Consider the following 27,202-nt stretch of genomic DNA (forward strand, 5'->3'; position numbering starts at 1 on the left):
TGGCAGAAGCGGCCAGTGTGCACATACCCTGATTTATCATAGTTTTTTTGAGCAGAAAGTCAAAGGGACAGGTTCATCAAAAGCGGCGTGGTTCATGCTTGTCTTGACAGGATGTGTTGGTGTCAGATGCTCCTGATTCATGAAGTGACACACGTAGATGAGCTGCTACCCCTGTGTGCACCTCACCACATATCCTACTCAAGTCTCTGCTGGAGTAAGGTTTACGGCATAGCAAACACCTACACTCGTCATGATATTGATGAACCACGGTCGCCATGCCCCCTTTGTCAGAGGTAGACAAAGATCGCAGAACTCAGATTTGTAAAATTTTAGTGCAGCCTCAAGTTGCACCAAAATTATGAAACTTTTCAAAGCTTTTTACACCCGAATACTGGCATAAAAGCTTTGATCAAATGGGGCCAACGTTTTTGAGGAGGGTTTGGAGAGTTTCCACTCACTTTATGCTCCAAAATCTCAACATAAAGACTCAGGAGCCAATTCAAACAACACTGCTGGAGTACATGGCGCACATCATTTAATGAATATGGTGCCTCTTCAGCATGGTGGGCACCTCAGTCCCTGACTGCTGTACAGAACGATGGACCTTTTGATAACTGACAAGTGGGTGTGCCTATGTGCCACCCTGCCCCACCTCCACCTATTTTGGCAGAGCCAATTCAAATGGACGTGAAAACAACAAAAGTTGCAATATATTTCTACAGCTCTCCATTGTGCAAAAATTGTATGCCATTTCTAAGCTTTCATGACAGCTTAGAAAAAAAATCTTTGAAAAAGCGCTCAGGAAATAACCCAAGTGCTAAAGACAAAAAAACAACCAGGTTTTCAAAACTAATGCAAAAAGGAGAGTTTTCTGAGATGGTATTTGCTATAAAACTGTCATTTTTGGTTGATGGAAAGCGAGGCAGTGTGAACATACCCTTGAGGTTACTGTAGTCTAGAATTCTGCTGTCACTGACCACCGCTATGGTATTTGCCCCTAAACTAGAATATAGCAGAGGCAATCCTTCAAATTCCAAAAAAAGGTATTTTATCAAACGACGGTTCTTGAAGAAATTTCTGATAATTATTGCAGCATGTTTATGGATTTCTGCAAGTCCCATACAAATAATTGGGACAGATGCAGAAATGTCTGCAACAACTCTACAGTGTGTATATACCCCAATCACATTCAGCAATTAGCATGACAATGGGAAAGATGAAAGTAGGAATTCCCGGTGTTCTTCTGCTATACACTGTATATGTACACACACACACACATGTCCACAAGTAAAGGAGAACACTGAACAGTTCAATGTTTACTGCTTCTATTTTCATGTGATTAAAAAAAAGAACTAAGGTTTTACTGAAGATTTCTGGTAAAAGTCTATACTCCGTGATCTTGGTAGTACACTTTAGAGAATGACTATCCATGAGGTTTGTATTATACAGTCTGCCACCAGCAGGAATCAGCAGCCATAGTAGAAGTCCAGCACGATGGTCACAGTCCAATGGTGTAGGAGCGACCGGTGGGATTGTGAATTGCAGAGCAGCTGGGAGATGTCACAGCCCACTCGTACCAGACTTTCTTGCCATTGTTACAACGCCAGAACCGTACACGTACTGTATCTCCTTCCCGCAAAGGAATTGGTTGCTAAAGAATAGAGAAATATACAATTGAGGCATCAGAGAATTGATAATACAGGCAAATGTGGCAATAAGTGTATAAGAACAATAGCAATGGATTTTAAAGGTGTTGTGCAGGACCTGCATCTACCTGTCAGTGGGGTCTGACCTGACACCCCCACAGATCAGCCATGTGCAGCTCCTGCTGGATGTACACAGCATACAAAGCTCCATACAATATGTAGTGGCCGTTCTAGGGTATAATAACTTAGCTTCTATTAAAGTGAACAGGATTGATGTCCTATTCTAAAGAAAGGCCATTAATAAGCATAATGGAGTGAACAAAGAATTTTGATTTTATTATGGTCATCCTGGAAAGTCCTGTTAAGGTCCAAAGTCATCCATAAAGAGTCAAAATACACAGGATCTTGAAGGAAATGTGAACCATTGTACCTCCTGTGTTGGCACCTTAGTGCTTACATAATGATTGAGCGCTTAATAGGGGTTCAGGCAACAAAATAAAAGTATAAAAGTTCAGTGACCCCATCAAAGTTTCCATAAAACAATAACGGCCCCACTTCTGAGCGGCCACTCTCTCTTCCGAGGGAATAGCTCTACTCAGTTGAGTGGTTACTGGGCACCAGGTGACTTGATGCCACCCACATACCACCCCCCTTCATTATTAGATATACTCGGGTAATTTACTACTGAATTTTGGGTTGTCACTCACCATGTAGATCAATTATTTTGGCATGGTCAAGGTGTGCCAGTATCCGACATTTCATTAGACAAAACCATTTACAAAGTTAATTTCTAACCCAAGACTCACCTTTATTGGAAAGAGAATAGGAAACCAAGAAAACATTCCTGGAGAATGTGTCTCGGGGCAAATACCTGCAATTTATATAAAGTACTTAGTTTATTTAGGTTAAAGTTGCAAAACAAAAGTGGTTTTGTTTTTTTTTTTTTTTAAAAGATAAGATTATGCTGTGAAGATTAAGTACTAACTTAGCGTAACATCCTTATAGAGCACCGTATGGAAGTATCCCGCAAATCCATGTAGCACAGTATTGAGCTTTATGTCGTATTTCAGGCAGCGGTAACGATTATTATCAATCACAGGATCTGAAAAGAGAACATGGCACCCAAATCTATTACACAGAAGTCAGACAGTGAACAAACAGCCCCAGATTGTGTCTCCTAAATATATCTTAGCAAATGAGCTGGTAGTTACTATATATAAAAGGCATATTGGCTCCAGCATGGATCAGTATTGGAAACACACCCACTAGAGGGATAAGTAGACTTCTTTGTGACTAGATCTGTATAGAAGAGGCTAGCTTATTAGTCCGTGGCCCAGAAGGTTGGAAATCCTCCTACACAGGGATTCTTCATGCAGAAATAAAACATGCACACTCTGTGTACATCACGTAACCAGGAGAAAAAAAAAAAAATTCTCAAACTTTCCCTCTTACCAGTTCTAAAAGAAAAAAAAATTAGCCTTTGTCACAGGAGTACCAAAATAGCAGTGACCGACAACAACCCATCTGCATCCCGCTAACAGGTTACTGGAGGGGCACAAAGCAGCCAAGCATGATCATGTGCCTTAAATGCAGCTTTCAGAGACTGACCATGGCATTTAAGGGGTTAACCATCATTGATCAGATATCTAGCGTCGGTGTGTGCCTCTGAGCCTGGCTCTATACACCCTCACCCCAAGTGCTATGCACAGGAAGAAAGGTGCTATGTACACATATATCCCCACAGTTAATAGCAACAATCACCTTTATTTGGATGTTGAAACATGAAACATGGTAAGGGATCAGAGAGCTGGTGGAAGTTGTGCAGCCTCACCACATACGGCATCTCAAACTGCGCCTGTTACATGGAAAATAAGAACATTCTGCTGTGACCGTCAGTATGGCAGAAATACAACACTGTACACACTGACATCACGCATAGTATGCGGACTACAGTAAAGGCTGCACTTCGAATGTTGTAGTGCATCAGCTGGAGGGCCAAAGGCTGGATACCCCTGCTAGGCATCATACATACATCTAGAAATGCCTCAATGGTTGACCATGTATAAATAAAAACAATTGCACAGTTTGGAAGAGGACCTTTTTATATCTGTACTAAAATACGCACCCCTCTAACACCTTCCCGACATGGCGATTTTCTGCCCCTTCAAGATCCATAACCTTTTTCATAGAGCTTGTTTTTTGCAGTTTTTTCCAGTCATTTAACCGTACATGGTTTGGTTTGTCTTTTTCAGTATCTATTGTGTAGTAATAATGACCTGTCTGGGTCTGTACTATTACGATATAATAAATCTATATGGGACACATACATATATACACACAATGAAAGAAGATTCATTAAAAATTATATATATATATATATATATATATATATATATATATATATATATATATATATATATATATATATATATATAATTGCTAATAACAGAAACCCCTAACATTTTTCTGTCAATGGAGCAGTGTGCAGGCTTGCTTTTTGATTAGCTAGCTGACATTTTTATTAATACGTTGATAAGATGTTTTGATCTCTTCCTACTACATTTTTGCTTATGTTATAGACTGCAATAACACAGTATTGCAATATAATGCAAAACTCAATATCTACTATGATGCCCAGAGGAGCACAGTCAATAGTCTGGCTGTCATTACATCCCATCGGCAAGCCACAATCGCATTGGATGGGAGGGGGGCTGATAAGCATGCAAAAAAATGCTCCCAACAGGCCACGTGTTGGAAACGTTGCGGTCAGAGATTGACAGCGGCATTTAAAGAAGTTAACAGCAGCAAGCAGAGTTCAGCTTCACCTGTGGCTGTTTGAGGCAGATAATGGCTGAATGACAATCATCATCCGCTGGGATGTGAGCTTAGCTGAGCCCACACTAAAGAAGGGCACCTGGCCAGTACATCCAATGTTGGTAAGGGGTTAAGCCTACACAGTGTCCCTGGAGTTTCGTGTGATTACTCCATTCAACTGGCTGAAAAGTAGTCTGGGCAGAAGTCTGCTCCTCATCTTGGCACTGATGGCTACAGGTAATTTATGGATCAAACCATACACAGAAAGAACAAAGGCCATGCCATAAAAAGTTATACGTAACATTACCAACTCACCTCTGGGTCTCTGTCCTTTTCTCTGCATGCTCTCACCTCATTGTAAAGTTTGGAGGAAGATATTGGCGCCAAATAAGAGGTATATTCCCCAGGAATACTAATACCACCCTCTGAAAAAATAAAGAGAATGTGTGAAGAAAGGGGGAACAAAATCGTATTAAAAGTTTAACAGGAGATGGAGAATAATAATTGTCGATGAGTTTTTGTTGCTGCGCATTTTTGAAAAAATGCAAGTAATCTTACTTAATAGGTGCAGAAACTCTGCATCATCTAAAACTCACCAAAAAGCTCATCGTGGGAAAATTTAACCCTCAAAGCCTCTCAATCAAGAAAATAAAGAAATTGGCTGTTATACAGCATTCATATATTTTCCCCTTCTCTTGCACTGCAGGTTGTGGGTTTTCTTTTATTTGGCTCTTTTCGGTATGGTGGCACTATTATCTTTATGACAAAATTAAGCGATGACTAGAATTTTACACTGAACCTAGACAAAACACCAATATTGACTGAGCAATAAGCAAATGGCAGATTTAAGGCAATTGCTTTCTGTTGCGCTACAGAAATTTACAGCCAAATGTAAACGTCAATAAATGAGTCTCACTGTTAGCAAATAAAAGAAGAAGAAAAAACCTTTAAGAAAGTGTTGGGCTCCATCCAGACATTCAGGGGACAGTTCATTGTCTCCAAAAGATCCTAAGAGCTCGCTAACAATAATATCCGCTTTCTCGGGAGGATTCCAGTCTCGCATATCACTGGAGACCACGGTCACCTGACTACCCCATTCTTCATAGCGCCACCCTTCCAACCTGAGAAAAAAAAATATTGTTTTTAAGACTCAAGATTTAGAAATATTCTTAAGGCTTCAGTGATTGTCACTTACGTAATGACTGCATTAGGATTTTTCTCCACCGCATATACTTTTATTAAACGCTCAGCTTGTTTGGCAGCTCTGATCGATGCATTCACCAGAGGACCACGACCTGCTCCAAGAACCATCAAAACCCTAGAGGTGTCACACATATAAACTGGCTGAAATAGTAGACATAAAAGGGAACTAGAAATAACTGATTGATCAGAGGGTATTACTGGTAAAATAATAAGAGCACATGCTATAGAAGGACCAGCGGAAAAAAAATGAAGGTTTTACACTAAGGTAGTGGAACCAAAGCACAACAGAGCAGAAATCACATGACACCTACTGTGTGTTTGTTTCCTTTTCTTCCTCTGGGACTCTGTCCAGTAAACACTTATACACCGCCTGCAATGGATAAAATAGGCTGTAGCTTCACGTCACTATATGCAATGTAACCAAATCTGCTAGGATAAAGGGGTTGACAACCTCTTAATTGCTAGATTCCACCTAGTCAGTCTGTACTCTGCTCTAGCGTAATAGGCGCAGAATCTCATGTGAGGTTGTTTTGCCACGCGAGACCCGCAGACTAGTAGTGGCCAGTAACTGGCCGCTTCATTCTATCCTCCTTCAAACTCAACTGACAACCGGAAAAAAAGTGATAGCACATGCTTTTTCACCTCCTACCGGATGTCAGTTACATCTGAAAGGAGTGAGAGGGAAGCGGCCTAATAGTGGCCACCGATTAGCTGCACTGTAGTGCACATGCTCCGGCTTTACTTCCGGGTCATCGATGTTTCCCAGCATATGTGCATTACAGTACTGTGCTCTAGGGCAGAGTGAAGTGTGCTTGCTCAGGATCATGATGATGTAGGACGCATCATACACACGCAGCAGGAAAGGAGGATGGCGATTGAAGAGAGGCGGAGCTGGATCAAGACCAGAGATGCCCACTGGACCGTGCCGTCTGGGTATAATAGAATGTCTTTTTTTGTAATCTGCAGAGGAAATTGGGGACTCTTTATTTTTACAGCATTCTAGTATACTGTAAAAGAGGCCTTAACAGTGGTGGCTGTACATAATATGGGGAAAACTTGGTGCCAGGTTGCCTTTAAGAGGCACATGCCAGCTAATGAGTTTAGCACATCATCTTTGTGGCGGTCACCTCGCCAGGAATGCTACTCCAGTCGAGGACTTGAGAAGTATTTCTGGTATTAAAAAAAAAAAAAAAAAAAAAAACAACAACCCACACACTAGCCCTTTTAATGAATTTGAACGGCAGGCGTAGCCTCGTCCTATCCTGGCTTCTCCCCATTTTTGGCAGAGCTGCATCAAATTGGTGTGAAAATATCAGGCAAAAAATGTGACTTTTCAAAGATTTACACCAGTTTCCTGGCGTAAAAATCATGATGAATCACCACCTTTATGTTCAAGCAATCTAAGGCCCCTATTTGTAGAAAAAAAGTGATAGTGAGGTTACCGTTTTATGACCGTAAATATATTATTAGTTATTGGGCATTCACAAAGGAGTCCGAGTGTGAAAAAAAAATATAATTGTATAAGTGATATACCATTATTATGAGGTATATCACTTATGATTACAATACTGCCCCCCCCCCCCCATGTTTCCATGAACCCCATTATACCCATATGACCACCTACAATGAACTTCTAGACACCTATCTACCTGTTGGTACTGTGAATATTTTACTGGATCCTTCTCAAACACTTCATAGGTTTGTGATTCTAAGTTATCCATCAGAGGCTGTAGAGAAAACGTAGACAAATAATTATTAATATAAATATATAGCATGTATATAATATAAATCATTAATATGTTAAATACAACCAACAGCTAATTTAGTCTATCCAGCCCTGTATCTTGTGGAAAAATCTTAATGCAAAGATCAATTTGAGGTCTAGCCCAATTACTGAAACCAGTGTAATAAGTAAAGCTCCACTTACCTGGAGAGGGGACTGTAAATAATCTTCATATCCTTTTGAGAACATTTCATAAGAATTTGGAGGAGGACGATTCTGACTTAAATACTCTAGATATTGTAAGTACGAGCAGAAGTCTTTCTCGGAGTGACGATGTATCCCAGATATAATGAACTGAACCTCCAGCTAGAGAAGAAATGAAACAAGTAAGGCAATATTGCAATATAATCGTTCATTTCACATCCCCAAAACATACAAGTGTGTTACCTTAAACAGCCGAAAGATAAGCCGCTGGTGTACTTTGGATAAGACAGGGAATCCTTTTTTGTTGGTGAGGAATATGCTAGTTGGAAGTACAGCCGCTTTGATGGGTTCACCAAGCCACCGGTCTATCACATTAGTACTTGGCAGATCAGCGCCCACTTCAATAGCTGGCAAGAGGTAATTAGACAATAAGGTTACAAATCCAAGATTAGCGAGATCAGAACTAAGTCTGGAGATTAATCATCTCACCCAAAGCAATTTTCTTGTTGTAATCACAGAGTGTCCTGAAATTATGCCACCTAAGGGGTAATGATTAAAACGATCAGCACCACTCATCTAGGAAGCCCAAACCATCCCATTCTCGTCTTCTCACCAAATCCATGTCCTTTCTTCCTCTACGTTATTGTCGCTATCACTATCCTGTGTTTGCTCATTTTCTATGAGGTCTTCTCGTAGATCATTGGAAGCCATCAATGGTACTCTCATCCAGAACTAAGGGCAGAATGAAAAGTCATGTCAGCTGAAGTTCTTACACACACACACACGACAAGTCAATGAAGATGTATCCTTACCATTGTGGAATGGTGGCCAGTGTGAATGTGATTTATAAGGAGGCGAGCCAAGTTGCTGTTTTCCTCTTGTGTAATTGGAATCAGAAAAGCTGGAAGTCCGAGATAAGCTGAGAAATTTAACTCCTGTAGCAGAGCCTGGAATATTAATATTCTTCTATGAGGATCACTGAATGATGAAACTTGGGACATATCAAAAGACTTCATTGGTGAGGTCTGGGTGCTGATGCTTCCACCAATCACTGATACAACGAGCACTAGGCGTGTGCGCGTGTGTGCGTGTGCGTGTGTGTGTGTTAGGCTGATCTTCAGCGTGTTGTGGTCCGTCATGTACATGCTCATAGAAAGTATATGCACACCACTCCATCTCTGTGGATAGCTGATCACAGTCAGAGGGGTGCAGGCCTGAGCTGGGCAGGAGCCCAGAGAAAACATTTCGATAAGTAACTACATGTACACTTTATGGCCTCGCTGACACGAGCGTATAACACAGGCGAGTGCATCTGATAATAAGACCATGCGCATCCATACAAGTATATGGGTGCGTGCATTTGAGCATAATCAGCCCGATTCTCTCGCATGAAAGAACATATGGCTGTCTGATCACAGCCTAAATGGAATTTGTCAGCATGTATTTGCTTTGGAATCCGAGAGCAATAAAATAGGGTAGAGCGCCCGATTTAAACGATGTATCACTTGCTGAGTTGCTTGATGCAGTTTTGATAGAATCCCTATTTTCTCTGCTGTAGATGTAGCAGAGGTCAGATTGCTGAACTGTGTATAACCCCACCCACACCCGATTGGCTCCCTGTGTACACTGTGCATTGTGAGCAAGCTGACAATCAGTGGTGGAGGAAGGGTTACACAGATTAGCCCAAATGTCCTGAGACCTAGCCCTGCAGTGATCATCTTCTGTTAAAACACTGATTGTAATGAAACTACAGTAAGCTGCTGAGCAAGTGACGTTGCTGGAATCAGGGTCTCTGCTGTTACATTATGTTGCTCTCAGATTAAAAATTGCAAAAACCTGCTGACCAGTTCCCTTTAAAAAGGTTTTCCTAGAAGATGTATATCACTTATCCACAGGATTGATGATTAATCTACGCAAAAGGTGCAACGAAGGACATGGGATGAAAGAATCATTGAGTGTATAATAATACAGTTTAATTAAAAATGTACACATTAGACCAGATGTGGAAAAAGAAAGAAAGCATCACGGCTTCCTGCATGACTGACTATTGGGCCCAGCAGCATGGTTGCACCGCTGGGGCCACCTGCCCACTCTGATGCTGCAAGGAGGGGCAGCTTTGCCTCTACAGCATTGGAAAAGTGCAACGCTTGCAAGGTCTACAGCAAAGAGCTTGTATGCTCCCTGCCTAGGAGACTGGCAAACATTAATACATTGCAGATATTTACTGGTAACCTAGGCAACGGGAAATAAAGAGAATTAAAAATCCCTCCATTCTTGAGGATGGAGAGTTTTTCGCAAGTTATAAGTTTTGCAAGTATAATCAGATCTTGTGCAGGCATGAACAAGTATATTTGCAGAATTGGAAATTTGAGATGAAGTAAAACCATGCGATTGGGCTGCAGTGTAGGTACACCTACACCATGGATGGACTATAAGTCCCATTCGCTCTTACCGCTTCGGACGTTTTGCGGCTTGCTGGTATGTCAGAGTCTGCTTTTATCCATTCGGAAAGCTTTCCCACAATAAGTGTATTCCAGTCTGTGACAGAAAAGTTGGGATAATATCCGTACAAATTGAAAAACTCAAAATTTCATAAAGTAATAGAACAGAAGAAAGCACAGGACGGCTTGCATTAACGTGAATGTTCACATTTTATCACCATTTTTAGGTCCAAAAACCTGTGCCTATTAATGTCTTAACCTTGTCTGAAGCTCAGGTTTCCAAACAGCAGGGCAAATTTTTATCAAAACTGCCTAAAAGAAACCAATCACAGCACAGCTTTCATCTCACCAATGCGGTTTAGAAAATGAAAGCGAAGCTCCGATTGGTTGCTATTAAACAAAAAGGCAGTTTTTCTCTTAGACAGTTTTGATAAACGAGGCCCAGTGTTTCTTTGACATAGAAGTATATTTAAGAGTGGGTTAAAGGAGTGGTCCATGCTGAAATGAAAACTTCGCAGTCACCATGTGACTAACATAACGTGACGTGACAGTGTGTGATTCTCAAGCAGTCACAATTGCCCTGCATTCCTCGAGTGGGTTGGTGTTCATATCATCGCATGTATTTTATTTGCATGCGTGCGGTCACATACCGACTAGACTTCTGAACATCTCTCTGACTCGTTGGCATGTGACCAAAAGTATGCAAATCATATACATGTGGTCATATAAATGGGGAATACAGGGGAATTGTGAAAATGTGTGCATTGAACACTGTCACGCTACAGCAGTCTGCAGCTGCAGACTATTTCAACCCAAACAACCTATTTAATGAATGCCACATGTTCAGTGGCTTGCGAAAGCATTTAGCCCCTTGGCTTTTTACCTATTGTTACATTACAACCTGTGTTTAAATATTTTTGTAATCTGATTTGTGTGTGATGCAGCAGCACCAAATAGTCTAATTTGGTGAAGTGAGAAAAATATAGGCATAAATTAAATTTATGGGATCAAATAACTAAAAATACTCATGTGCATATGTATTCACCCCTTTTGCAATAAAGCCCCTAAAAATTTCTGGTGCAAACAATTACCTTCATAAGTCACATGCTTAGTGAACGGAAGTCCACCTGTGTACAATCTAAGTGTCACATGGTCTGTCAGTACATACACACCTTTTCTGAAAGGCCACAGAGGCTGCAACACCATTAAGCAAGAGGCACCACTAACCAAACAACACCATGAAGACCAAGGAGACCTCCAAACAAGTCAGGGGCAAAGATGTTGAGAAGTACAAGTCAGGGTTGGGTTATAAAAAAATAAATAAATAAATAAATAAATAAATAAATATCCCAATCTCAGATGATCCCCTGGAGCACCATCAAATCTGCCAAGAGAGGGCCACCCACCAAAACTCTAAGCCCGGGCAGGGAAGGCATTAATCAGAGAGGCAGCACAGAAGCCAAAAGGTAACCCTGAACAGCCGAGTTCCCAAGCAGAGACTGGAGTATCTGTCCATATGACCACAAGAAGCCATACACTCCATAGAGGTGGCCTTTATGCAAGAGTGGGCAGAAAAGTAGGCATCAGACCTACCGGTAATAGGGTTTCCTGGAGTCCCTCATGACAGCACCCTCAGGAGGACGTCCTTCATATTTCTGATAGGGACAGGAAACACAGAAGAGTTTAAAAGCCCCTCCACCCCCCTCCAGTGATTTTCCAAGTACCACACCAGGATGGATGCAACGCTATTTTATTTAGCCTCCTTCTATTAAATGGTAACATCACACAGCAGAATGGAATATAAGGGAAGGAATATAATAGGTGCTGTCATGAGGGACTCCTGGAAACCCTATTACCGGTAGGTCTAATGCCTACTTTCCAGGACGTCTCTCCTGACAGCACCCTCAGGAGATTACCAGAGTATATATTCAGGGAGGGATTATAGCTTGGAGGACCTTCCTTCTGAAAGCCATTTTCTGGTTAGACAGAATGTCCAGCTTATAGTGTCTGCAAAAGGTGTTTAAACTTGTCCATGTTGCAGCCCTACATATTTGGTCCATAGATGCACCTGCTCGTTCTGCCCATGATGTGGCCATTGCACGGGTAGAATGGGCTCTGATATTACCTGGAGGGGTTTTCCCCTCTGAAGGATAGGCTAGATGTATCACAGATGTGACCCACCTTGCCAGAGTCATTTTTTAAGCCTTTTTCCCTGCGAACTGTACAAACAGGTTAGAGTCAATTCACCAGTCTTGTGTTGTTTCTAAATACTGAAGAACTAGTCTTTTGACATCTAGGGAATGAAAGGCTAGTTCTTGCTCATTTCTATAGTCCTGACAGAACGAGGGTAAAACTATTTCTTGATTCACGTGAAAAGGTGTTACCACTTTTGGCAAGAATGCTGGATCAAGTCTGAGGATGATAAAGATTCTGGACGACTGTAGGTAGGGTTCTTTTATTGAGAATGCTTGTATCTCCCCAATGCGTCTTGCTGTGGTTATAGCCACTAGAAAAACCGTTTTGAAGGAGAGAATTTTTTTACTTGCCTCTCCGAGGGGTTCGTAACGATGTTTGCACAGATTACTTAAGACCGCATTCAAATCCCAAGGGGGATATATGAGTTTTTACTGTCGGTCTCATTCTCATTGTGGCTTTCATGAACCTCTCGATCCAAGGATGATGTGCTAGAGGGAAATCCATGAAAGTACTTAAAGCTGCAATCTGCACCTTTAGGCTGTGTGCCCACGTAGCGTTTTTCAAGCGTTTTTGATGCGGAATTTCCGCAGCGGAAACGCTTGTAAAACGCTTGGTAACCCGCACCCCATGGTCCCCAATGGGATTCCGCAAGTTCTATGCACATGCTGCGGATTTTTCCGCAGCGTTTATGCTGCTTTCAAATATCCGCAGCATGTCATTTAATTTTGCGTTTCCGCAAGCAGAATTGCCTTTGTCCAATGCATAAAAAACGCAAGGCAATTCCGCATGTGGAAAACGCGTGATAAACGCGCGAAAAATGCGCGATAAACGCGTGCGGAATTCCGCATGCGTTTTTCTGGGAGAGGACTTGCAGAAATTTTCTGCTTCATAAATGCAACGTGGGCACATAGCCTTAGAGTGCTAGGTCTTAGACCTTTGTCAAAACCAGCCTGCAGAAATTCTAATACCTCTGGTATGTTAGGACTCGAATCTTCCCCGTATAGCGTACAAAACTTCTTCCATATTTTTGTGTAGATTGCTGATGTTACAGGTTTTCTACTATTTTTCATTGTTGAGATCACCGCGTCTGAGAGTCCTTTGGACCTTAGGATTTTCCTTTCAGGATCCAGGCTGAAAGTTGTAGAAATTTTACCTTGGGATGGAATAATGGTCCTTGGAAGAGTAGATCCTGTCTTTCTGGTAGAATAATTGGATCCTCCAGGGCCATCCTCTTCAGTTAAAAATACAAGCTCCTCTTGGGCCAGAAAGGTAAGATTATTATTACCCTGATCCGATCTTCCTGTATCTTTCTTAACACTAATGGAATTAAGGATAGAGGAGGAAATGCGTAAGCCAGGTCCATGTCCCACTTCTGGGTCAGAGCATCTACTCCGGCTGGTCTGTCTCTTGGGTTGAGGGAGAAAAATTCTGTTTTTGCGTTTTTCCGGGTGGCAAATAGATCGACTTGAGGGGAACCCCATCTGAGTTCTATGTGACGGAACTCCTCCCAATTTAGCTCCCATTCTGTAAGGTTTTTCGACTGAGGAAGTTGGCCACCGAGTTCTGAGACCCTTTCAGATGTATCGCTGTTATTGAAAGTACTGTTTTTTCTGCCCACTGAAAAATCTTGTTCGATAAGGCTTGCAGTTAGTGACGTCTTGGCCCCCCTTGATGTTTGAGGAAGGCCACGGTTGTCATATTGTCTGACAGGACTCTGACATGTTGAGGTTTCAGATCCATCTGACATGTTTTCAAGGTTTCCCAGACCGCTAGGAGCTCTTTTAGGTTCGATGATCCAGGAAGGTATTGTGCGTGCCAGGTACCTTGTAGGTACTGATCTTCCACATGTGCTCCCCAGCCTCTGCTGCTTGCCTCGGTGGTAAGGGTGATGAACGGGATCAACTTCCACATAACTCCCCTTTTTCAGGATGGTTCTTGAAGTCAACCACTTCAGAGATTTCTTTGCTGTTCCTGACAAGGTTATCTTCTTGTCCAGGCTCTCCATCTTCCTGTTCCAGGATCTGATGTTGAAGGGGTCTTGAATGAAATTAGCTCCACCGAACCGCAGGTATGGAGGCTGCGATCAGACCCAGAATCTTCATGCACTCTCTGATCGTCACCTTCGATTTCTTTCCGAAAGTGATGATCCTGTCTCTGAGATCTGTTCGTTTTTGTTCTGGAAGGAAAGACATCTGTCGTTCTGAGTCCAGAAGAATCCCTAGAAAGATCTTTCTTCTTCCCGGTAACAAATCTGATTTCTCCCAGTTTATAATTCAACCTAGATTCTTTAGAACTAAGGTGGTTGAGGATAAATTGCTGAGAAGAGTCTGCAATTAGTAGGAAATCGTCCAGGTATTGGACAATTAAAATTCCTTGTTCTCTTAGAAACGCCATAACTCGGCTACAAGTTTGGTGAAAATGCGTGGGGCCGAGGAGAGACCAAACGGGAGGCAGTTGAACTGATAATGCTGTCTGTTCTGCCCGTCTTTCAATGCGAATCTTAGATATTTCTCTGGACGTTTTGTTCCTCAGTCTTCCAACTGCTCCAACCAAATGATCATGGATCTTGCTACTGAGGTCGCTGCGATGTTTGTTTTAATTACTGCAGCTGCAGTTTCCAAAGTTTTTTTTTTAAGGAGGTTGTCTGCCTTCCTGTCCATAGGGTCCTTTAAGCATGACGAGTCCTCAAAGGGGATCGATGGCTTTTTTGCTACTCTAGCTATTGGAATATCAATTTTTGGGATCTCCTCCCACAGCTTGATTTCCTCTGGCTCAAAAGGCAAACAGGATCTGAAACTTCTGGGAATTACTATTTTTTTCTTTAAAATCATGGCTTTAATGTGATTTGACAGAATACTCTGTTCATACGGGTTCTCAACCCTCCGAACATTTCATCTTGTACTGATGAGGGCATCTTCCACTTTCATAGTGCTCCTTACTGTCGATAAAAGTGGTTCAGTGTTTTCCCAAGTAAAAAGATATTTCTTCCTTTCTTCTGGGGGAACTGAATTAGATCCCTCCCTTTCATCCTGATCAGGATCAGAGTAAACTGATCATTCTTCCTCCTCCTCTGAGCTAGATTCAAATTTCCCACCAGGGTCTGTTTTACCTAGGTCCAGGTTGGGAAGTTTGTGTGGAGATTATATTTGCGACTGAACTTTGGACCTCCTCTCTTATTATGGATCTAATGTCCGACAAAGGAGGAATGATCATCCCTGACTACTCGGGCAATACAGTCTGTGCAAAATTGCTTCCCATATGTGTCCGGTAGCTTCAGGTTACAGATGGTGCATCTTTTCCCTTTTTTCTTAGGGGTTGATGACGTTGTGGATTTTTTAGAGTCCTCCTTGTCCTACAACAACAAGGGATCATATAGTAATAACCTACAGATGGTAGCAGGTAAACTTAGACCAAGAAACTCCCATTAACTCACACGTACAGGGGATTCTGCTGGCATATCAGGGCGACCAGTGGTTAATCCTTCCATGGCTGGTGTCCAGACACAGTGATACCTCAGATGCAGCCCCACAGTTAAATAGCCTGTCTCACCTCTCTTCCATCTGCTTCGTCAAAATTTAGGCATTTCCCCTTTAATTGCAGATTGGCGCATTTTTTTTTTCTTCTCTTCCTCTTCCCAAATGTAGACCGGAACCGGAAGTGCGTTCCAGGGTGGAACGCACGCCGGTTACTAGAGGCAGGCATTCCACTGCCCCTGTAACAGGAAATGCCGCTCACTCCCTTCTCCCCTGCGCACATAGGATCGCGCGCAGGGCTGCAGCGACATGGACCCAGAGCCCCCTTTGCGGGGAAAAACGGTCCACCTCGGGAGCCACTTGCTCAACCGGCCAGGCTGAGGGACCCCTTGTCAGGCAGGGTGTTGGCCTCCGGACCGCGGCAGAAGGAAGGGGAGGAGTGCAAGGACCCCATCCCGATCCTCCTGCGTCCGGCCTCAGGAGCTCCTGTTCAATGGAGGCGAGTTCCTCTGCGTCCTGTCTCCGATAGGGACAGGAAAAAACACTGAAGGTATGGGTGGAGGGGGCCTTTTAAATTTATCTATCTGTGTTTCCTGTCCCTATCAGAGATATGAAGGACGTCCTCCTGAGGGTGCAGTCAGGAGGGACGTCCTGGAAAAAAGCCTTTACTTGCACACAAAAGTTGTAAGGCTTGTTTTAGGTTTGCCAAAAGACACGTGGGAGACTCCCCAAAGGTATGGAGGAAGGTGCTGTGGTCAGATGAGACCAAAACTAAACTTTGTCTACTAAAGTAAATGCTATGTCTGGCGCCAAACCAACACCGTTCATAACCTCAAGAACACCATCCCCACAGTGAAACATGGGGGGGGGTGGCAGCATCCTGCTGTGAGGATGTTTTTCAACAGCACAGACAAGAAAAATGGCCAAGAGGAAGATGGATGGTGTGAAATACAGAGATATTCTTAAGCAAAATCGGTTTCAATCTGTCAGTAATTTAAGACTGGGATGAAGCTTCACCTTCCAACAAGACAATGACCCAAAGCATACTGCTAAAGCAACACTCGAGTGGTTTAAGGGGAAAGGTGTAAATGTTCAGGAGTGGCCAAGTCAAAGCCCAGACCTTAATCCAACTGAGAATCTGAGGTTAGACATGAAGATAGATTGTTTCCTCAGGCGAACAGCAAAAGGCAACGGCCCCACTATCAGTATTTGGTCAGTATTTTTTCTCAGGAGTGGAAGCAGGTGAGGAACAATCAGAGAAAAGGTATAATAGAAACAAGTCACCAATTCTGCATTTATCACCCACTCCTGAGGAAAAAATACTGACCGAACACTGACAGTAGGGCCGTGGCCTAACTTGAAGGACCTGCAGCAGTTTTGCCTTGAGAATGGACAAAAATCCCAGTGGCCAGATGTCGAAAGCTCCTACAGACTTATCCAAAGCAACTTGCAGCTGTTATTGCCACAAAAGGAGACTCTACAAAGAACTGACTTTAGGGGTGTGAATAGTTATGCACACTGAAATTTTCAGTTATTTTGTCCTATTTGTTGTTTGCTTCACAATAAAAAGAAAACCAATTGTTTACAGTTGTAGGCATGTTCTTTACATGAACTGATGCAAACCCTCCAAAAAAACTGAAATTCCAGATTGTGAGGTAGCAAAACAAAAAAAAAAAAAAAAAAAATGGTGAATACTTTTGTAAGCCGCTGTAAATGTGCCTTTAGGCTAAGTGCCCACGATGCAGAAATGCTGCATATTTTTTCCGCTTCTCCCTGGCAGGAAAAACGCATGTGGATTTTATATGCGTTTTTCCCGCCAGGTAGAAGCATTTGTCAAGCGTTTTTGCATGCATTTCTGCATGCAGGTTATCAAGCGCTTTTCGCATCACTTTGAAAAGTGCTTGACAACTTGTTCACACTATATAAATCCATGCAACCGGCATGGATTTATAGTAGTGTGACCTAGTTAAAAAAAAAAAAAAAAAAGATTATACTTACCTTCCGATGTCCTCCCGGTGTTTTCTCCGCTCCGTCTTGGGCGGCTCGCCGTGGTGTGAAAGACCTGCGGTGACGTCATTGAGTCATGTGTCAGGTCACATGATTCAATGACGTCATGGCAGGTCCTTCACAACACCGCAACCTATAAAACAGACCAGACGGAAAGGAGAAAACACCGGGAGGACATCGGAAGGTAAGTATAATCTTTTTTTTTTTTTTACAGGTTCTATGGTACCCAGGTCTGGATGAGAGTCTCCTCTTCTCCAAACCCGGGTACCATCCACACATTGAACTGTGTGATATCCGCATGTGCAGATGCAGTGATGAGGATGTCACGCGGTCCAATGCAAGTCAATGGTGGCGAGTCTGCAAAATTAATGGATGTGCTTCGTATTTTTCCGCAATGATAATCCACAGCATGAGCACAGCACATGCGGATTATCATTGGGGACCATGGGGCACGGATTACCAAGCGTTTTCGCTGCGGAAATTCCGTGGCAAAAACGCTTGAAAAACGCATAGTGGGCACACAGCCTTAAGCTTACTGAAGAGCTGCTGCTCTCCACCAGTGACTGATGGAGCTCATCCACTACAGTAAATAATGTCCCCATCGATTTAAACTTTGGAAAGAAGTGTTTATGCAATGACCTTCCATTGTCATTTTTGCGTGTGAGCGGCGCCATCACTGACCGATAACTAGCATCATGTGACCCTGGATGCAGCCTGCTCCGGCATCCGCTGATATCACGTCAAGTTCTGGGAACCCAGAGGCGTGACCCAGTGACACGTACCCCCGAGTGACTGGGCTGTGGGTGGCGTATCACCCAGTAAGCGTTCTGCGATGGCGCCGCTCACAGGCAAAAATTACAATGGAAGGCATTTACAAACACTTCTTTCTACTGTTTAAATCGATGGGGGCGTTATCCCTGGCAGTGAGTGCACTGCAAAGATTGAAGATTTAAGTTATTCTAGTAACAGAGGATATTTAATATCCATGGCCATCTTTGCCCAGTACTTCTGTAGATCTATTCAAGGGATTGGCTTAACCCTGTCATTACTTGATACTATAAGGCATAGTAGATCTTTCTCTTCAAGCAGCTGAAGTAAAAAAAAAAAAAAAAAAATCAATCCTTAGCATACCTCTTCCAGACAGAAGCAGATCTGAGCGAGTCTGTGGTCCAGACCGGGACTTTGCGGGCTCCTGATTGAACTCTCTCTTAAAGCGAGGGTGGAATATTGGCATACACAGGAAGTCAAAGCTAAGAAAAACCATAGAAAGCAACCAATAAGAAATCCCCAGATTAATAAAGGCGGAGAACTGATGAGACCTAAAGGGGCAAAATGTCATGTCCCTTTATTCTAGCAATTAACCCCTCTAAACAAAGGTGGTTTGAGTTAGGACAAATTTCCCTGTCCAGTCTTTGCTCTTAACATGTCTGAACCATGTATGTCTCCACCATCTACAGAAGGGGGGGGGGGGGGTAGCCACTACACCCAGATGGAGAATGAAAGAAGTGGCTGTGCAGTATGGTATCGAATGATGTCAGTGGTCTGTCACTTATGTACTAAAGTTAAAGGGTATGTAGCAAGGTTAGAAGTTACCCTCTATCCCTGTTTGGGGGATAACTTCCTGGTCGCTGGTGGTCCGACAGCTGGAACCCCCAGTAATCCTTAGAACAGGGCTCCTAACTAATTGCAGTGGAGGTCAGGCATGCCCACTGCCACTCCAATCACTCTCAATGAGTGACAGATACCAACCAAGCACAGTCCTAATCAGTGATGGACAGCCTTTCATGTACAAGCGTGCATGCAGAGATGGCCATCAGTCATTGATTGGACCGCCCACGTCACTCAAATTCCCAAAAGGAGTAAAAATTTAAATGAATAAAATACAAATAGCATTAGTGAACCGCCATCCCAGCAACAACACTGAATCCGCGCACGAAGCAGTCACTGAAAAGAAAACTATGACACAGAAATAGATAGAACCAAGAGATGATCTGGGACCCAGCAGCATTGAAAGCAGATCTGGGCAATAGCGTGCACAAGATGTGTCGTCCTAGTATATCCCAGTCACATGGCTTGGAATGGACTGTGCACTGGTGGTGCTGCCCAGGTAACGACCCCACGCGCGCAGCACATGCCCGCACTGGCGCTGCCCGTGGCCAGGACACGTTACGGCCCACGCACTGGCGCTGCCCGTGGCCAGGACACGTTACGGCCCACGCACTGGCGCTGCCCGTGGCCAGGACACGTTACGGCCCACGCACTGGCGCTGCCCGTGGCCAGGACACGTTACGGCCCACGCACTGGCGCTGCCCGTGGCCAGGACACGTTACGGCCCACGCACTGGCGCTGCCCGTGGCCAGGACACGTTACGGCCCACGCACTGGCGCTGCCCGTGGCCAGGACACGTTACGGCCCACGCACTGGCGCTGCCCGTGGCCAGGACACGTCACGGTCCACGCACTGGCGCTGCCCGTGGCCAGGACACGTTACGGTCCACGCATTAGCGCTGCCCGTGGCCAGGACACGTTACGGTCCACGCATTAGCGCTGCCCGTGGCCAGGACACGTCACGGTCCACGCACTGGCGCTGCCCGTGGCCAGGACACGTTACGGTCCACGCACTGGCGCTGCCCATGTGCACGGACACTACACCTTACATACTACATGTGACAGCACATGGCCCCCACCTGAGCTATTAATAGCCACCACATAGGCCACATCACACCCGGAGCCTCACCCCTGTTTAGCAACAGCCCCAAGAGTCTCCGCCACCTCAGGGACACAGTTTAGGTCCCGACCGCTAGACACCCGGCCTCCCCCGCTGCCCGCTGCCGCCATCTTGAACAGAGAATCACTCCACGCGCGCTGGACAAATCACGCCCCTCCTCCGTGACAACCATCATTATCCAATTAGAACGCGGAATGGGCGGTTAGTAACTAGCCAATCCCGTCACGTCTACCAGCATACGGTAAAGCACACATGACGTTTACAAAGAAGAACTAGCCTATCAGAGTAGAGATACACAAACGAAGGGCGTTCCAATGTGGAAGCCGGTTTAGCCACGCCCCAACACGGCCATAGTAACAGTCAAGCAAACCAATCACAGCTCGGCAGAACTACATTCATGAGGCTTATGTGATCCTAACTTATATGTCTGAGGGCCAGTGGCGCAATGGATAACGCGTCTGACTACGGATCAGAAGATTCTAGGTTCGACTCCTGGCTGGCTCGAAATGACTTTTTTTTTTTTTTTTTTTTTTATAAATATCATGTCATTATATTTTTATCATATCCCATATTGTTAGTATATATGCAATCTTGGCTTATATCTGGTATCCAGGTTTAATTCATGTTTATTTTATATAATTTATTTTAGAATGTCTGCATATACAGTATATACATATATGTATACACATATATATCCCTTTAAGATGATTCTCACATTACTCCAGTTTTCACAGTCCTAGCCATAAGATTGGTGCTAAGTGTCTGATCCACTGGTGCCCACCAATCACAAGCATAGGGGTGCCAATTCTGTGCACTGCTTCCCCATGCAGAGCTTATGACCCCGATTCATCATTTATTGTTATTGTAAGTTATTTTTTTGTCTGTCCTTTTGCATTGCCAGTTTTAGAGCAAAATTCATCAAAATGGGCACAAATTCTAAGAAGCTTATTTTTTTTTTAAAGTAACAAGTTGCATAATCCCTTCAATCAGCTTTTAAAATGCCACCTTTGTGTTTAACTGCGCCAGAAAATAATAATTGTGACGCACGTTGTACTCCATTAGTGTAGACAACTGCCCAAAAATTCAGATGTTTTGAAAATTTGCAAATGATGAATTAAGCTAAGTGAGTAGTCAGACGGCCGTATAAATCGGAGATCAGACCGCAGAGCATGGACCGGCCACGGCTCTACCCACCCGAGTGTGACCGCTGCATAGAAATACATGACGCGGTCACACTCAGGTCAGGAGAGGGGCCGGTCAGTCCGAGCATTGCTGTCCGCTCTCCGGCCCATTCATACGGCCTATGCTGAAAGAAAATGCATGTGTACAGTATAACCTTGCACATACGGTTTTTTAAGCATATGTTCTATGTGGTTTTGGGAGACATTTCTGCCCGCATTTTGCCGCACTGCTGCGTCCCTTTTTTGTTTGTTTAGCGGTTTATATAGCCTGACTGCGTCCTAAAACATCTGGATAACCAAATCCACGGCAATAGTGCCGAAGAAAAAAAAAGCGTAGGCAGAACCAAGTAGCGCTAGCTTAAAAAAAGACGCAAATCAAAATGACGAATAAAGCAAAAATAAAAAATCACATTTTTTTTCTCCCTCCAGAAAGCAATCATGAGTTCAGCCCCTGTGGGCCTATGATGAAGATAGCAGAGCCACTTGGAGCGAGGCAGCAGAGTACACGCTCACTGCTCTATTCCTACATGGTACTATATGATCGGTGGGACGAGCAGTGAGACCCCCAGCTGGCAGACACTGATCGGTTATCCTTTGGATAGATTATGAGAGAACCTTTTATGGAGAGCTTCTAACATAGAAACGAGCGGTCCAATTACATCTCTCCCTAGGAAAACCTCTGAAGACCACCACAGCCTAACAGTCGGTGGGGGTCTCAGTATGAATACTATATTCTGACGTCTGTATGTGATTGCGTTTTGGCTCATTTACTTTTCGCCTTGCTATAAAGGGGGCTTGTTATGTTGACCCCCTCAAAAACATTGATGACATACTTATTAGAGGGTTTGCACCATCAAAACAATCGTCTTTCCAGGAAATGTTGTCTTGGCAATGTCTGTTAGTGGCTCTGCACACTGTCTGATAGAGGGGTCCAGAGCAGGGGACCCCCTCATGATCACATCTATATGCCCCAATAGGACACTTGGAAGGTGGCAGTTGTGTACAGTTTATGGCACCCACCATGTAGGGAACTGCACACGGGTCCACCCAACTGATACCCTCAGTGCCGACATCGTTGGGCATGGAAACTGGTGCAGGAGCTCTGAGCTTTACTAGTGCTGCAGCTTCAGTGGATGCGTAGAGGTCCTGGAAGTTGGACCCACAATAGGACATTACTTCCTATAGTGGGAAAACTACTTTAAAGGGGACATCTTTTTAGGGACATTTTTTCTTCCTTAAATGTGAATTTGGGGATTCAAAATTTTGCAATTGGATTTCATAATTTATTTTTTTTTGCACGATTTGTTTGCTATAGCCTCTGTGTTGCTTAGTAATAGCTGCAGAATGAGTCAACTGAGGATCAGTCAGTTAGCCCACTATATTGGGAAGTTTGCAACTCTCAAAACAGCTGAGAGGAGCTGATTTGTAAATAAGTCCGCAAAAGCCAAACGGTGCAAAATTTATAATGTAACCCAACAGTAAAAATTATTTTTAGCAATAAATGCATGAATGTAAGAAAAAAAAAAGTGTGTTCAAAAATAGACAAACTTTAACTTTCAGATAGGCAATTTTATTTTAGGTTTTAAGAATAGGAGAATATCACAGGACAATTTATATAGTCGGGCATCATTGATATTAAAGGGGTTTTCCCACGAACAAACATTCATTTTAATCAATGGCTGTGTCTGATCGTACAGGGATATGGTCTGATTATACCACAGCTCCTGGGCAGGAGGGAGCAAAAGAGTATACAGACAGGACAGCAGGGGATCACAGCTGATTCTTTTTGTGAGGTAAAATATAGTTTAAAAACAGGCAGTGAAATATTTTATGTCTCAAAAAGAATCAGCTGTGATCCCCTGCTGTCCTGTCTGTATACTCTTTTGCTCCCTCCCCTGCCCAGGAAATGTGATATGATCAGTGTTCCGTACACGATCAGACACAGCCATTACACAGTACACAGCAGGGGCACATTTATAAGATTATCTCAGCACAGGAACATTTTATTTAATCACATCCAATTGTGGAACTTATTATTATTCCAAGATCTATTGATTAAAGTCAACTTTTATTTGTAGGAAAACCTCTTTAACCCCTTTCCGACCTAAGGCGTAGTAATACGTATCTGTGCCCTGGGACTTATGGACCTGATACGTATTAGTACGCCCTATCTTTAAAGTGGCACCGCGACCGAAGTCGCGGTGATAAAATTAAAATTCCGGTGCCATCTTACCTCAGGGTAGATGGCGCCGGCATCTCGGGGGGTGGCGCCACCCCCTCGCACCCACGATCGCTGTGATTGGCTGTTCAATTCTGAACAGCCAATCACAGCATTTCTCACTGTTTCCGGCAAGCATATTGCCGGAAACAGTGTTGTGCAGCATAGGATCGGTGCTCCTAAGAGCACCGATCCTAGGCTGTTGCCTAGTAACCCCAGCCCTCTCCCCAAACTGCTAGGATCGGTGCGATCGCCGATCAAATCGTTCGCACCGATCACAGCGGGACCGCGCGGGAACAGGGCGGTCACGGGGCAGTGACCGGCTTGTGACCTGCCTGTCACCTCCCCATGACCCCCTGTGAAGTCATACAAGCCCCTTGCCAGCTCTGATTGGAGCGATTGATGATGACATCGATCGCTCCAATCAGAGTACATGAACACAGGTGACACGGCGGTGACAGGGTGGTGACCGGCTTGTGACCTGCCTGTCACCTCCCTGTAACCCCCTGTGGTGCGTGCCCAGGCCCCAGCCATCTCTGATTGGTGCGATCGATGTCATCATCAATCACACCAATCAGAGTACCTAACCGGGAGGTGACCGGCCTGTGACCAGCCTGTCACCACCCTGTGACCGCCCTGCAGATCCTCACACTTGGTGAGGATTTCTACAGAGCGGTCACGTCTGATCACTCTGTGCTGGGCCTTGTAGTTCCACAATCTTATGTGACACTACAAGACCTTTCTCCTACCTGCTCCAGTCGCTGCTGCCGCTCTCCAGGATCTTTTGCTCCGGCATCCTGCTGAGCTCTTCAGGCTGCTGGATCTTCGGCGTCCGGCTGCTGTCCAGGGTCCTGGATCTCCTGTCTCCTGGGTCGTCGGTCTCCAGCTCCTTATCCTGCGGCTCCTGCTCCTGAGCCTCTTCCAGAACCTGCTGCTGATCCTGCTGAAAGAAGAACCGAGAAGACTTGGTAAGTGCATCTCTGTTCTCCCCTCATCCACCCCTCTCCCTCCTCCTCCCCTCCTCCTCCCCCCCTCCTTTTACCAATTTTTTTTTCGTGCGTCCTGCAGCGGCCGAGCGCTGAGCAGTGTCTACGTCACTGATCAACGTCCGTGCTCGCTGCTTTTCACGACTTTTCTTTTTTCTTTTCTGTGTTCGCTGTTTTCACGACTTTTCTTTTTTTCTTTCTTTGTCTTGTCCCTGTCAATTCTCCCCCCCCCACCTTTGCACCACATCCGTGCACACACCCAGCAGCTGCCGAGAGTTGATTGGTGACATAGTTCACCGATCCGCACTCGTGCTCGCTGTATGAACCACCTACGGTAGTTCTTTTTTTTCTCTTTTTTTTTTTCAGGAAAAAAAAGTTCACACCAAGGACACTGACACACACACACTCTAAATAAAGAACTGACACACACGCACCACATACATGGGAAAAAAAAAAAAATGTCCGGCTCATCCCAAACTCGCTATTCAGCGGAGGAGGCATACTCTTTTGTTGCCTCCGACACGGAGACCGACAGCGAGGGCGAGGATCCCACATTTCTTTGCTTTTCTGACGCCTCATCGTCCTCCTCTTCCTACCCTTCTTCTTCCTCAGGTTCTCCTGGACCGCCCCGCAGTCGTCGCAGGAGAGAAGATGTTCCAGCGCCCCCCAATACTAACCCCATATGGACCTCGCCCCCCGAAAATTTTGAGCCATTCATTCCTGATTTCGTGGCGGAATCAGGAATCAAGTTTGACACCACAGGCCTCACAGAAATAAACTTTTTCAAAGTCTTTTTCTCTGAGGATTTTATAAACCTCATGGTGGGCCAAACTAATTTGTATGCTCATCAATTTTTGGAACAAAACCCCTCTTCATCATTTTCTAACTGGTCTCCTGTAGACGCAGAAGAAATGATGAAGTTTTGGGGCCTGGTCCTTCATATGGGGATCCTGAAAAAAAACAGAGATTCGGCAATACTGGAGTGTTGACGCTTTGTATAACACTCCAGTGTTCCAAATGGTGATGATCCGGAAACGTTTTGAGGCCATCCACAAGTTCTTGCATTACCAAGATAATGCAAGGTGTCCTGCACGCGATGACCGGAACTTTGATTGTCTTTTCAAAGTTCGGCCAGTCATCGAGCACTTCAACAAGTTTGGTGAAGTGTACGTGCCCCAAAGGGACATCTGCGTGGATGAGTCCTTAATTTCTTTCAAGGGGCGGCTTGGATTCCGGCAGTACCTGCCCAGTAAAAGGTCCAGGTACGGGATCTAGCTGTATAAACTTTGTGAGAGTACCTCAGAGTACACTCACAAGTTTAGAGTTTATGAAGGGAAGGACTCCCGGATTGTACCCCCTGAATGCCCCCCTGTTCTGGGAGTGAGTGGGAAAATTGTGTGGGACTTGGTGCACCCACTGCTGGATAAAGGTTATCACCTTATCACCTGTACGTGGATAATTTTTACACAAGTATCCCACTCTTCAAGTCCCTCTCTGCGCGACATACCGCAGCTTGCGGTAGTGTCCGCAAAAATCAGAAAGGCCTCCCAAAGACGCTAATTGGGCAGTTGCTCAGAAGGGGTGAGAGCAGAGCCCAATGTAGCGACCACCTGTTGGTGGTCAAGTACAAGGACAAGAGGGATGTCCTTCTCTTGACCACCATACATGGTGATGGCAGCACCCTCAGCACTGTAAGAGGTTCCACTACACAGGTCGCCAAACCAGACTGTGTAGGGGGGTACAACAAGTACATGGGGGGAGTTGATCTCTCCGATCAAGTCCTCCAGCCGTACAGTGCTTTGAGAAAGGCCAAGGTATGGTATAAGAAGCTGGCCGTGCACATTGTTCAGATGGCAATGCACAACGCTTTCCTTCTGTCTCAATGTGCAGGCCAGACTTCTGCGTCGTATCTTCACTTTCAGGAGACAGTTATCAAGGCCCTGATATTTGGCAGTGGTGGCGGAGCGGGTCCCACTACTTCTGGAACTGAAGGACCTCGAATTGTTCCGGGCCAGCATTTCCCGGGGCAGATCCCTCACAGCGGAAAAAAGGGTAAGTCACAAAAGAAGTGCCGAGTGTGCTACCGAAGAGGAATACGCAAGGACACCATTTACCAATGTGACACCTGCCCCGACAAATCTGGCCTCTGCATGAAAGACTGCTTCAGAAGATACCATACCTCATGACTATTGAATTAATTTCTGACGTATGAGAACCCAACGAACACTACACAGCTGACGTAGTGTTCGTCAGGTTGTCATACTTCAGTTGTGTAGTGTTTGTCAGGTTGTAATACACAACTGGCATATAACACTACATTATAAAATTGACAAATCAGGAATCCGTTGCAAAAAGGGGGCACTTGTGGGGGAGTTCCAATGTT

General features: G+C 44.4%; 1 protein-coding gene and 1 non-coding gene across 2 annotated transcripts; one reads left to right on the top strand and one right to left on the bottom strand.

Moving 5' to 3' along the window:
• Nucleotides 1–1,301: 1,301 nt before the first annotated feature.
• PRMT5 (protein arginine methyltransferase 5) lies at nucleotides 1,302–20,613 on the bottom strand. Its single transcript, XM_073653279.1, has 17 exons — nucleotides 20,444–20,613; nucleotides 18,839–18,957; nucleotides 10,043–10,128; nucleotides 8,403–8,537; nucleotides 8,204–8,322; nucleotides 8,080–8,129; nucleotides 7,834–7,997; nucleotides 7,591–7,752; nucleotides 7,313–7,390; nucleotides 5,975–6,033; nucleotides 5,656–5,778; nucleotides 5,406–5,581; nucleotides 4,776–4,885; nucleotides 3,408–3,501; nucleotides 2,632–2,748; nucleotides 2,453–2,517; nucleotides 1,302–1,651 (listed from the first exon to the last, which is right to left on the bottom strand). The coding sequence occupies exons 1-17, from the start codon at nucleotides 20,542–20,544 to the stop codon at nucleotides 1,499–1,501; spliced, it is 1,911 nt and encodes a 636-aa protein (XP_073509380.1). The 5' UTR covers nucleotides 20,545–20,613; the 3' UTR covers nucleotides 1,302–1,498.
• Nucleotides 20,614–20,865: 252 nt separating this feature from the next.
• On the top strand, nucleotides 20,866–20,938 carry TRNAR-ACG (transfer RNA arginine (anticodon ACG)). Its single transcript has one exon. It is a non-coding gene; the product is annotated as a tRNA-Arg (tRNA).
• The last annotated feature ends 6,264 nt before the right edge of the window (nucleotides 20,939–27,202 follow it).

Source organism: Phyllobates terribilis, unplaced genomic scaffold (assembly GCF_046119375.1).
Source record: "Phyllobates terribilis strain yellow unplaced genomic scaffold, ASM4611937v1 Scaffold_1__5_contigs__length_1240528914, whole genome shotgun sequence".
In the NCBI taxonomy this organism is placed as follows: Eukaryota; Metazoa; Chordata; class Amphibia; order Anura; family Dendrobatidae; genus Phyllobates; species Phyllobates terribilis.

Coding starts and splice junctions, on each gene's coding strand:
- PRMT5 (XM_073653279.1), bottom strand. CDS start 20,544: ATGGCGGCAGCGGGCAGCGGGGGAGGCCGGGTGTCTAGCGGTCGGGAC. Junction 18,958..20,443: donor GGGGCTGTTGCTAAACAGGG/GTGAGGCTCCGG, acceptor GGTTTTTCTTAG/CTTTGACTTCCTGTGTATGC. Junction 5,779..5,974: donor GAAAAGGAAACAAACACACA/GTAGGTGTCATG, acceptor TGACACCTCTAG/GGTTTTGATGGTTCTTGGAG.